Source organism: Xenopus laevis, chromosome 5S (assembly GCF_017654675.1).
Source record: "Xenopus laevis strain J_2021 chromosome 5S, Xenopus_laevis_v10.1, whole genome shotgun sequence".
Lineage (NCBI taxonomy): Eukaryota > Metazoa > Chordata > Amphibia > Anura > Pipidae > Xenopus > Xenopus laevis.
Window position 1 is genome coordinate 47,137,398 of NC_054380.1, and position 13,689 is coordinate 47,151,086.

Genomic DNA, 13,689 nt, shown 5'->3' on the forward strand with positions numbered 1-13,689 from the left:
GGGACCTTGCTCTCCCTTCTTCTGTAGAGCTCATGGGAAGTTTTTTTCATAGGCGATTGGAAATGCCTAGGGACTGGCTGGCTTGGCCTCTCCCTGGCTAAAAGGTATGAGTAATCTTAAATTGGTCTCTAAGACTCAGTGGGCTCTCTCCAGTGAATTGATTACCTGTTCCATACTTAGAGATGGGGGGTACCTGAGTGTGGGGAGGGATGCTTCTTTGAGTGTTTTTTCTTCTCCTAGAACCTCCTTTGACTGGTAAAAACCATTGTTTAGAAACCAATTTGAATTAAAGGAATCACATATCTAATTGTGGTTATTCAAGGCAAAAATATGTGTCTGCTCGGACTCAATGGCCATTTAATGATGACCAATGTGATTTATGCTCAGTAAAATAATTGGAAAAAAGATACTACTGAAAAATATTAAAAAGTACAATACTTTCGGGTACAGTAAACAGACTAATAAATGATACATTATCCATGCTGCAAACAATATATACATTTTGTTCTATTTTAACTTTGGTCCCTATATGGAATAAAATTAATTGAACTGACGTTTAAATCTCAAAAGAACCTTTTTGACCTTGGGTACTTTGGATGATTTAAATATCCACTAGGGAGATTATTTTAATGATAATAATTATTATTTTGAGTGATAACCTAATTTGGTAACAATTTGAATAAATGAATAGAAATTTAAATAAAAGAATAAAGCACAATTATGACTATGTCCGCACAGCATATTGAGTGAAATACTGCTTCCTTGCTACAAATAAAGTTCATAAAACTCTTCATGTATTTTAATTAAAGGAGAGGATCGATGGCTTTGTACATTGCTCTTACAGCAAGGCTGGCGCGTAGAATATAATGCTGCATCAGATGCTTACACAAATGCCCCGCAAGAGTTTGTGGAATTTTACAATCAACGAAGACGATGGGGACCTTCTACCATGGCAAATACGATGGACCTACTACATACTGGAGTACGAACAGCCAAGAAAAATCCATCTCTTTCACTTTTATATATTCTGTACCAGACATTAGCTACAGGGGCTTCAATTTTAAGTCCTGCAACAGTTTGTCTGATGATTGCAGGTAATTTTGATTTGTTTCTATGACATAGCAACCTGATAATGCATTTATGTTATGCAGTGCAACAACTGCATACAAATGCCTAGATATTTTAATGGCACCTATGTATCATTATAATTCTATGACAATCTATTTTATTGCTAATTAATTAACAAGTAAGGCCAAATATTACATTTGTTACTTACTTGATCCATTCTTAACGAGGCAGTATACTGTACATACCTTTTTAGCATCAGTGCAATGAATAGGACTTGTGTCAAACATGTATAATTTGCTATTGTTTTAATTAGAAAATATGCATGGTCTAAAATTGAAAGTAAAGTCACATTTATACAGGTCATTCATGACTCTGGCGCAAGAGCACTGGCCACAAGAGCATGCCTATTAATGCTCATTCCGCACTTGCACCCTGCCGACATGGTGTGCTCTCCGCTGAGCGGAATGAAAACAAATTAACTATTCATCGATAAGCCTCTGTATAATGAGCTGCTCCTTATCTCAGAGCCTAACAGGCTGCAGCTGGGGAAAGACAGGGGGTTGTTTATACACAGTGCTTCTTAGTGGACTGTGGATTTGTTTTGTTTTTGCTTGTACAAACTCAAAGTAGCATATAACTTTACTTTACTTTAAAGCGTGTTTAGCGCAAGAATTAACAAAAACCATAATATACTCTAATTAAAACAATGTTCAAAACTATGTTCAGCACAATACCTATTGAACTATTGTTGATTTCCCCATAAACAAACCATCAAGAAATAATGACAGTGGTCTGCTTTCTATCTAGCCATTCTACTCCACTCTTTTAACACAAATTGTTACTCATATGCATCCTAAGCACTTGAGACTTTTCCAGAAAAAAAATCACTGGGCATCAGGTTTATGCCACTTCAAGAAATAGTTCATGTGCATATGGTAGATGAGATGTTTATGTCTAGCACTAGAATTGTGAATTTGTAATACATAACTTTGCTTATTTGGCTAACAATAAACTGACCATGTACTGCCTAATAAATTATACTAATAATATATTGTTTATTTTTTATAGGGGCATTTTCTTTTGTTTTTGAACTTGATACAAAGTTAAGTCTATTTTTAGCAGTTTTGCCACCGGCAATATATATTATCATTTGTTTTGTGGCAAAGCCAAATACACAAATAGCAATTGCTGCACTTCTCAGCATTGGGTATGCATTCTTAATGACGGCTACTTTCCTGAGCATTATAGGTAACTATAATTGATACTGTTTGGATTTTGTTCTTTTTAAAATAATGAACTTTTTTCATTCAGCTATATATTTTGTCGTGTACATGTAGGATGATATAAACAAAAGCATATGCAGTGCAATTTTACAATTTCACACTAGCAATAGCTTAATGACTACTAATAAAAAATGTAAATAAATGCTTAGATTACTATAGATTACTGGATATAACATCTTTAAATATGCAGATTTCCAAAATAACATGGGATGATATTTAGCAGTTGTGATATTTGTGTCTATCTCTGTTTGTGTGAACTTTTACACTACAAGGCTCAAAACAAAAATACGTGTATATATATATATATATATATATATATATATATATATATATATATATATACACACACACTCCTAAGTGTAACTACTAACTACTATTTTCTAGCTTTTTTAATTAAGGTATTAATGTTATAAGTATGAAGGTACAAAGGTACAAAGTGTGAAAGACAGATACTCAGCAAGAAATGAATATTCACTGTTGCACACCACTTTGTATATAGGGTGCATTCAATTCCCAGACTGCCTCCAAGTCCAATAGTATCCAAGCTATGTAAGGGGAAGCAGCACACCAATTCACACGGGCTTAAGCCTTCATCTTGTTTATTTTAGACATTGTGGCAAAACCTTTCGGGGACCCTTCCTCAGGTTCCTTTGCACCTGAAGAAGGGGTTGGTCCCCAAAAGCTTGCAATAAGCAAGATAAAGGCTTAAGCCCCTGTGAATTGGTGTGCTTCTTCCCCTTACATATCTTGAAAGACAGAAACTCACCATGTGAAACTTAACTCAGTTTCCTGGTGTTCTTTATGACACATTTATCTTACACTGTATATTATTATTCATAAAATCTACCTTTTAAACACAGCATATAATAATAATATGTGTATAAATATATATATATATATATATATATATATATATATATATATATATATATATATATATATATTGCCCAAAACTCTTTATTCTGATATCCTATAGCAGCAGAATTCTGCATATAACTTTAACATATAAAATTCTACATAATGCTACATATAACTACAGAATCTTGTCAGTGTGTTATGTTACATGTATGGTATATCTTTGCTACTTTTATGTTCCTCTTGCATCAATAAATCCCACGTGTGGTTAATTTGCAGGTGGCATAGTGAAGGACAACACAATCTTGACACCCACAGGCATGTTTCTTATAGCTATGAGTCTGATATATATCATCACAGCTTTGCTGCATCCACGAGAATTCCCCTTGCTGATCTATGGGCTTCTCTATATTATATGTGTTCCTAGTGGCTACCTTCTGTTAACGATATATTCTCTCGTTAACATGCACGTAGTCTCATGGGGTACACGAGAGTCAGCAGCCCCAAAAGCTAAAAAGAAAGAAAACAACAAAAAGGTTAAATATCAAAAGACATGTAAATGCTTTTGTTGGGAAGTTGAAGTACAAGTCCATGAGAAGAAGAATGCAAATTCTGAAAAGGAAGAAAGTAAAGAAAATGATGACTCATCACTGATGGCTACACAAAGGTAACTAATGTTCAAATAGTACAAATTTGTACTCCAGCCCAAAGCTGTAGTAGAAAAAGCTCAGTTAAAAGTGCTGCTGCTCCGTATGCAGACCTGACAGCCCTACTAGGTCTTTCAGGAGTCTCCCATATTTTTGAACCCTGGGTGGGGCATAACATGGTTGGATATTCAGTGGATGTGGCCATAATCACCCATATCAGTTTTTGGGAGGTTGGTGCCTCTAAATTTGTCTAGTTGATTGAAATAAGTAACACCAAGTCTCAGAGACCTTATACAGGTCATGAAACTCCAAGGTGACTTCTAATATCCGGATATTATACAACAGGAGTGGTTCCTTTTTTATAACACACAGCTTTCAGTGATATCATATATTACAAAGTACACCATTAAGTATCGATTATAACTGATGACATCATTAATCACTGTTTGTATAGGGAATAATGTACCCCTGCTGTAAAATATAAAGATATTAGAGTCTAAGGTGATCAATGACCATATAGGCACAAGGCTAAAGGTTAGGTGCTTCTATATGGGTATCCTAGATATTTTACAGCTAGTATTACATTTGTTTATAAGCATATAATTTATAGGATATTCGTGGCTCTATTGTTATAACAGGTGCTTATTGATGTTATTTGTGCGAAATAAGTAACTGAAATTTTTGGATTATTATAATTAATGAACTGCCAATTGTAAAATATGAGGATATTAGAAGTCACCTTGGAATTCCATGGCCCAAAATATTTTACACAATGTTATAAATTTGCCCTAAATACCAGTGATTTAATTAAATACGATCTTTAGCTATGTCAGGTATATAAAAATTACTGAAATTAATCAGTCACCCAGGCCTATTGCTTTATGTATTGTTTATTTAAGCATAATCCCATATTTAACAATAATTGTGTCCTGTGTGTGGCTTGGGAATTCCTGTGTACTTCAACTGTTCCTTTCGTACCTAGAAAAAAAGGTGTTTAATTTTTGTCCTTGTTGAATAAGTGCATACTGTAACTATTTACTATTCATTTTTAAATTTGCAGTCAAGAAAATAAAAGTTTGGTGGCAAATCAAGAAGATTGTGGTTATGAAGAAAGTAAGTATTACAAGCTTTATATTTGTAGAAGGAGTCCCTTAGGCCAACATGTTTCTTGCCTATGTGTCTGTTGAAAATTATTCCAAATCATCTGTTTATGTTATTCTAAAGTATCTAAAACAGGATTTCTTTCCAATCAGATTGGATTACACAACTTCAGCAGAAGTCAAATTACAATGTGCTGCAAGAAGAAGACCTACCACAGGTAAGCACACTGTCACAGTTGCTGTGTAGTTAACACACAGAGCGCAATTAACTAGACAACTTCACAATTCATACGTATTATATAGTTTTCCTTCATTGCAAAAATCCATTTGGATAAAATGATGGAAATAGCCAAGTTTTTTCAGCCCAAAAGCCAGCATGAGTTACAAAACTCACATGGTTTGTTTAAAGATTGCTAGAGCCGAAAAGCTTGAGCAATCCTAATTCGGGCAATTCTTGACAAATATGCAGTATTATAATTGTTTTGGTATCAATTTAAATTTATGCTAGCTAGAGGTACAAGAAAAAGTAAAAAAAGAAAAAAGTTTTTTGGACCCTATTTAAAAGAGCAAATCAAGTGTAGTATCTTAGTTTAGCACTTGGGGTAGTGTGCCAGCCCCTTCTGGTTGAGCAGAGAAACACTATATCACTTGGCCAATAAGCAGGCAGTGCTTGGAACCTGATATGATCATGTCCCAGATCTTGCACACCTGGGGTTGCATTTCGTCGCTTTTACCGTCACTCATCGTCCAAATCTGCAGTTGGAAGGAAGAGGACTGAGGGCGGAAGGCAGAGGACTGAGGGTGGAGTATGGAGGACTGAGGGCGGAAGGCTGAGGGCGGAGTTCGTATGACTTACGGCTGAGAATGGAGGGTAGTGGACGGAGGTGTGATTGCAGATTTGGACAATGAATGACGGTACAAGCAAACGATGCGCCATTCCGAAGGCATAGGACATCGCATGAAGGACATGTATTTCACTGCAGGATGTCCTAAAATGCGTTCCGTATGGGGTGCCTGAACTTCACAGTTGGCCTTCTGGCTGTGGCTATAAAAAAATCTGGTGGCTGGGGACACTTTTTTAATATCTTTTTACAAATGTTTTTTTAAATGTACCTTTTGTTTTTTCTCCTCAAATGTATTTTTGCTTTTTTCACTTGGTTTGAAAAGTGCTACAGACTCACATGGTTCATGGCCCTGACGAGGGGGATAATTTGTGGTAATTAGTCTCCTTCCCCTTACCCTGTGCATTTTTTGTGTTTTTCCTGCACTTTTTGACTAATTCAAAGCATACACTTCGCTTCAATAAAAACCTGTTTTTACCATACTTTAAGTTCTTACACAGTTGCAAGCTTTATGAACTGTTACATAGTTGCAAACTACTGTATATAAAGCAATGGCTTCACCAGCATAAGATACATTTTAATACTGTAATTAAGTTCTGAAATGTTGTAATGTTAACTTTTAGGAGGAAATGCCATTTTGGGAGGAAGTTATTAAAAGTTACTTGGAGCCACTCAAGGAAGACAAACAAAAACAGGATGAAATTGAGAGAGACCTAAAATCCCTGAGATGCAAAGTAAGATAAATACAATAATTACAATAATGTATTTTTTTAACATCATAACCTTTATTGTGCACATAACATGACATGCAATTGCATTCACAATCATTTTGAGTTTAATATCAGTTTCATATAAGTCATATACATCCCTTAAGTGGTTATAAATATGAACTCATATCGTTTGCAAGTCAAGTTACTACATATTATGAGCATTGTATTAAGCCAGTAAGAACAGAAAATAAAAAAACTAAAAATTATTCTAGCCAAATAAGTGTGGGCTTAGCAGCATTTGAGGAGTCCAATACTTTATGGGTTTGTTTCTCCTATGCTCACTTAGGGAGAGGGCAATCGCCTTTTCTGGAGATGCTCTCTTCGTATACAAGTATTGCATTCTATTGACGTGTATTTTCATTTGATACAGCCAGCATTGATGCGTTGGAGGGACTGTTTTTTTCCATTGCATAGTTACACATCGACGGGGTTGGAATAGACATTGTCTTAATAGTTTTTGGAACTAATAAGAACTTATTATATTTGGAGCTTTCGCCTATACTTAATAAGGCCAGTTCTAGAGAGGGTTGTAGGGTTACTCCAGCAGCTTCTGAGATCGTTCTGAACACTTTCCGCCAATAATGATAAAAGCTAGTACAATCCCACATCATGTGTATAAAGGATCCAATGACTACTTTGCATCTGGTACACATTGGTGAGTGTTGTGGGTTCATTCTATTCAGACGGATTGGTGTGAAATAAACTATATGTATAATATACCTTTGTATTATTTTGTGGTCAGCATTTGGGGAGACAAAATGTGGGGCATCCAGGGCATCCTGCCAATCATCTGCTGTGCCATATTGTATAAATATAGGCTTGAACTGAGTTTATCATGTTTGCAGAACCTCAATATCTCATACAGATTAGAGATTAGATGATGGTTGTCTTGTAGCTCTAGTACTCTAAAAAAAAAGGGGGTTTACTCATCTTGGTGGGTTCAGGCTGAAATGCATGCTTGACCTGTGCATACAGTAACCAGGAAGTATCTGGGATCCCAAACTCCTGTTTAAGTGTTTCAAATGGTTTAATTGTATTTTCTAAGAGTATGTCCCTTATTAATTTTATGCCCTTGTCAGTCCATAATTTTGTTGATCCAATGTTTTGGAATTCACAAAGTGACTGGTTGCCTCATATGGGATTGTCTGGATGTTTTGCCAGGGATAAGCATATATGTTGAGCAGGCTTCCACATTTCTGACCTAATGTCATTAAGGGGTGTTCCGATTTGGGGGTTCTGCCAGGTAAACAATAATGTATTTAACTTTGCATGTGCATGCAAACACGAGGCATCTGGTATACAGTATGTTAAGAGATCTTTGGTCCAAAAGTTGAAAAAAACTTATTATGCTCCCCACCACTAACACTGTCCTGGTGGGACCTTTGCAAATGTCCCATTTAGCAAGTATTAAAGGGCTGTTTTTTCTGTGTGTATGGTGTATCCAAGTGATACTGACACTAAAAAATATTTTCAAAATATTAATCTACATTAAAAGTTACCTATAATAATTTTTCGTTGATAGTTCTGCTTTTGTAAGGAATTGTTATTTTAAGTTCCTAAACCTGACTGTTTTGCCAACCTGACTATCCCATCTCAACCTGACAGAGTTTCTAATGCTTACTTCTGCACAAATGTAAGCAGCCCCATCATAGGGAAACATGGGGTAATGTAAAAGCATCAGGCAAATACTTTTGTGGCAAAATTATAAATACAGTAGCATTCAAAGATAATGTTATGATAGATATAAAATAAAGGGTTATTTTCTGGTGTCAGTGTCTCTTTAAGAAAGGTCTCTTGATATTCCGCACTTTGCCTTACTATGTTTTCCTGCAATGCTTCCTCTCTTTTATTATTGTTTATTTTTTTTTAACAGGTTACATTTGTTTTCTTCATGATTAATTTGCTGTGGATTGTTGCAACATTTTTCCTTCAGCTGATAGGATCTACTGTTTGCATAACGATCCCCAAAGTTTATTACAATGGGACTGTTTCATCCACTGAATTCTTCTTGGTGGAACCAGTTGGATTAATGTTTTTGCTTTCATTTGCTGTCTTGATTATACTACAGTTCCTGGGACTTATATACCACAGGTAAAGTATACATGTTTTTGCAGGGATTTTGTAATACAACTTACCAGCATTTTGCACAGCCCGCTGAAGTCCATGTATGTATAAAATAGCATCTGAGACCCATACAAGAATAGTAAACGTACATGGAACTGCCATATTTAATAACATTACAAAGGACAGACATTACTTTTACTAAATACACTGCCTTTTATGCAATTTGTGATTTCACACTGAAGTGTAAAATTTTTGCATAAATTGTGATGAAACGCTGGAATGTGCACTTATAAATTGCCCACCTAGAGTTTGTCCAAATAGAATTGATACCGAAGGGGAAGTTTAACTTTACTTTGTAAAATTCATGTATAATGAAAGTGGCTTAAAATTACATTTTCTATTGTTATGCAAATAAAAACTGTTTCGCCTGTACATTTCCTAAAAGGAGACGTATTGTTTACAAAACAAAAACCAAGATTGTGCCAGTGCATTATACTATTTTAAATATTGAAGAAAGAAAGAACTTACACTCGCACACCCTGGCCGTCCAGACAGACACGAATCCCAGGTGCTCGGCAATAGAGGAACTTGGCAGCCTCAAAAGTAACATAGAAACAGAACACACCGGCACAACAGGGGTACTGCTAGCAGGTATAACCTTGCTCGTTTATTGCGGATGCATCCGCAATAAACGAGCAAGGTTATACCTGCTAGCAGTACCCACGTTGTGCCGGTGTGTTCTGTTTCTACTATTTTAAATATATTATAAAAGGAATATGCTTAACAAAGATGAGTTATGGGCTAATTTATTGAAAAATTCTACAAAAATCCTACTAGTTATATCCATTCTGCCTCCTTTCCCAGGCTGTGCAGGTGAGCCAGTCACACTCAGAACACTGCACTGTAGGATATGAATGAATCAGCAGCTAGGCTGACCTGATAGAGAACTGAAGTCGGTCTTTGCTTGTAAAACTACTCTCCTGCTCCCTTGCTCACTGCAGGGGGTTACCTGAAAAATCAATATTCATAGAAAAACAGGGCACTTAATTATCCAAAGAGGTATTTACTGTATCATCACATAGGACACAAACATTTAACTCAATGCATTTTGGCCAACCTCAAAACTTTGTAGCCTTTGTTGGGGTTCAAATAAAGACCTGCATTGATTGAACAGGCAATTAACACAATATTTGTGTAGTCTTGCTTCTAAAAGCATACACTGCTAAATGCATGTAAACGTGAGCAATTGTGTATTTCATACTTGCCTTTGTGAACACAATTGAGCTCTATACATTTAAAGATTATGGCATGGCAACTATAAACACAATATATACCTGTTCTTGCAAACCGTTGAATTGCTTATTTTAATACGATTTTTAATACTGCAGGATCTATACCCTGATTCACTTCATTGCCTACACAGGAACAGAAGAGCAGGTAAAACACAAGGTGAGTCTATCTATCTCTGTCACCTATCTATCTTTAATATACACTATAAGATCTGCTCGTTTGGCAAGGTCGCCAAACGAGCGGATCTTAACCCGATATGCCCATTAACGGCTGGGTGATACCGGATGAATCCGAATGTTCGGCCCTGGGGCCGAATGATCAGATTACAACACTACGAATGGGCTCCGACAGGTCGCAGGAAAGGGCTGCAGTGCACCTCCTGATGCAGGTCTTTGCATTTTGATCTGGTGCTCCATACAAAGAAAAGCTAGCCTGAAAAAGCAAAGTGCTCAGAAATAGTGCTGAACACATCTGTAAAAAAAAAGTGGGCAGTTAATGGACGTCCAAATAATTTTGACACGTGACAATTTTAGTGACTATTTTGTCCAAATGAATCCAAATAAAAGTTGAGTGTAGAACTGGCCACACCAGGGATGACTTTGATGTAGTTGGCCACTTTATATATGTTGCAATATACATTTTTAGTAGCTTAATGTCCTATATCTATTGATGATGGGTGCAGAGGACTTCTTGTCTTTGTCTGTAAAAATACATCAATCTCCATTATTCCAAAATCTTCTATGGGGATTGCCGTGCACCTTCTAAAATCACACCATCTTCTTTTCTTACAAAACCTATATAATTATTAGTCCAGTTGAATAACTTTCTGTTTATGTGATGAATCTGGAAATAACGTTCACCATAACCAACTCATTTTCCTTTTCCATGTACAGGTACATGCTAGTCAAAGCAAAACTGAAAGCACAATAACAAACAACGTTTATGAAAACCCTGCTGCAATAAGTGAAGTTGAACCTGAAAATATTTATCACGTATGACAGTTGTAGATCTGAATAACCTGATTAAAGGAAAACATGAATGCTATATATTTGCATATCTCACATAACGTTATATGTTTGAAATCCATGTGCATTTTTTAAATGGGCAGAAAGGTGAAAAAGTAAAAATGCTTTATGATATTTTAGGATAATATTCTTCTGTTCTGTTTTAAGGTGGCCTTACAGCAGTGAGTTAAGATTCAGCTTTTGTAGGGAACCTTAAACGATCCCATAAATCGAAAAAAAATTAAATATTTCCAAACATCATGTCGTGAATCTATAAAATCATTTACATCCTATATAGCTAATGTTTTCCTTTAACATATTTAATATATTTAATATATGTATTTTGCATCAAAAATATGTATTTAAAATAAAAGAGGGGTTTACTGAAATGAAATGCCTTGCTCAGGTATACAATTAACAAGGGGGTTTACAATTAAACAGTGCAATAATACATTAAAGTATTTTGGTGGCTTTCCATTTTATTGATCTGTTCTTTTAATTAAGAAAAAAGGCAATAATGAAAAAAATTTAAAGTTGTTCAAAGTATACAATTATCTATATTTAAGCTTTTGAGAGAAATCATTACTTTATGAGAAATCAGTCAATTTAATGGTGTTCCACTGTTTTTGTTATCTGTTTTTTCATACACAGGCTTATTTATTTAGCATATATTTTAATAAAATTGTGACATTCAACTGTTAATATGTCTTTGCTCCATTATTATTACGGATTACTGGAAGAGAGCCTTCGACCTGTTGAGAGCTATAACAATATCATCTACAGCCTACTAAAAAAAAAGCAATACAAGTGTGAGTGACATTTTAGGTGGTGATCAAGGAACCCAGGCCTGGTCTGGTCTAAAGCCTATAATATCTGCCTTTTGCTTTGGGCTTGTCCCTTGGCTACTTGGCTAAAGGCAGAATATATGCCACAAATTTCCCAGAGTGCCCACACGGCAAGGCGAGGGTGTCATACAAAAATAGCTAGAAGAATATGAAATTTCAGACCAGAAAATACAATAATAGTGAGGTATAAAGAAGAGAATAGTTATAAACAAGCAAAGGTCAGGTGCAGGCATACAACACCACTAATCACCAGGCCAAGAACAGCGAAGAAAATGGACAAAAAGATAATGTAGTAGGTAAACTAGACAAGAAACTGGAGCCACAGAAGGTATCCAGGTACAAACAGCCCAGGAACTTAAAAAGCATTCAACTTATGAGGTACAAGGGAGGACTCGTGCTCAGTAGAGTATTACCATAAGGGGCCCAACAGTGGTGAGTGGACTAGAGTCAGCACTGGGGTAAATCAGGGTTACTGCTCATGCCCTTTAAAGAACTGAATCCACCCCTGCTGGTTAATGCACTGTTTCTGGAATACATACAGTATACATTTGGGAAAGTATTTGTGAAGTTAACTCAGGAGCCTGCAGGCTTCCCCTGTAGCCTAAAAGAAAGTTAATGGAGTTAATGGTGGTTTTCTGCATGCAACTTTTTTACCACAAAATATATTAGTGTCAATGGGCTTTTTTTTTCATGCAAAAGACATTGGTGTCAATAGGCGTCTTGATTTTTCAAGACAAAAAAAAAAAAAAAACGGTAATGGCGTAACACAGAATTTCACCACAAATCAATGCCTAATTGTGACATTTTTCTGCACTGGCATAAAATTATTCTATTTTGCAACTAAACCATTATATTTAAGAACGTGTGGACTCATCGGATTTAAATCCTGCAGTTTCATCTTTATTGAAGGTGTCACCATTCACAGTCTGTCTGGTCACGGCCTTCCTCCACCCCCCATAGTCTTCTGATGGGGTTCTAACCGTCATGCAGGTACAGAAATGGAAAATTCTAGTATAAGCAGCAACAACTGTTGCAGATATAAGAATAGCTCTAAACAGTAAAAACATCTGAATTTTCTGAAAACATCTGAAATTATTGGCCAATACACAACCATTATTTTATAAAGAAAAAAAATCAGAACTTCATGTGCCATGTTTTAAAAAAATTTTTCCAGCAATCTTGTGCGATTTAGAAGAAAAAAAAAAAAGAATAATGCAATATCATCTTCGCTGCTAGTATATTTAGTCACAAAGGACGAAGGCATCTCTGCCCAAAACATATTGTAACATGATGCCCAAATACAATTGTCTTTTCAGTTTCCAAAATGCTGTCAGAAAGATGCTTGTAGTATTTTATATTAGAATGCCATCACCTATAGCACCGTTTTTTTAAATTGGACTGCGGTTCTGCAAACACAGCACTACCAGCTTCAAGGACAGAGAGGAGCTGGGCATCAGTGTAAATCAGCCAGACAATGAGCTCAGCCAAAACAGCTTTGGGAAACAACCATCTATTTAAAAGCTGTGGTTAACCATTGGGTGCATGTTTTTTTTCTTTTCCACAATGGACTGCTATGGTTAAACTTGCATGATGACTTGCAGAAGTTGGCAAAGGGAGCCTAGTGCTTAGTCAAGAGCCCATAACTAATCACCCTGAAGGGTGTGAAACGTGTAGGGTGGATGGAGATGAAGCTATAATTTTAATTTTTCTACCAATAAATTTATCTTTTAACTGAATATCTCTGGTCTTGTGGATCCGTATGAGTGCCGGTCAGCCCTGCTTCTTTATCTTCTGCTGTACAGCTCCCCGAAGCTGGGGGTCTGGGGCTGGTGCACCCGGACCACTTTCACTGTTTGGTGAGTAACTTTACAACTAATTCTGGAGCACCTTGTCATCCTCTAACCATTTAAAGGGAGCCTAG

The 13,689-nt window shown here is 36.1% G+C and overlaps 1 protein-coding gene across 1 annotated transcript in view; it reads left to right on the forward strand.

The window, feature by feature from the left end:
- LOC108717413 (chitin synthase chs-2) overlaps nucleotides 1-11,625 on the forward strand; it is a 37,202-nt gene extending 25,577 nt beyond the window's left edge. The window contains exons 11-19 of the mRNA XM_018264670.2: nucleotides 810-1,094; nucleotides 2,137-2,316; nucleotides 3,486-3,873; nucleotides 4,914-4,966; nucleotides 5,107-5,171; nucleotides 6,419-6,529; nucleotides 8,439-8,656; nucleotides 10,018-10,078; nucleotides 10,813-11,625. Of these exons, the coding sequence (XP_018120159.2) occupies nucleotides 810-1,094; nucleotides 2,137-2,316; nucleotides 3,486-3,873; nucleotides 4,914-4,966; nucleotides 5,107-5,171; nucleotides 6,419-6,529; nucleotides 8,439-8,656; nucleotides 10,018-10,078; nucleotides 10,813-10,917 (1,466 nt within the window). The 3' untranslated portion in view covers nucleotides 10,918-11,625. The remainder of the gene's footprint in view (nucleotides 1-809; nucleotides 1,095-2,136; nucleotides 2,317-3,485; nucleotides 3,874-4,913; nucleotides 4,967-5,106; nucleotides 5,172-6,418; nucleotides 6,530-8,438; nucleotides 8,657-10,017; nucleotides 10,079-10,812) is intronic.
- The last annotated feature ends 2,064 nt before the right edge of the window (nucleotides 11,626-13,689 follow it).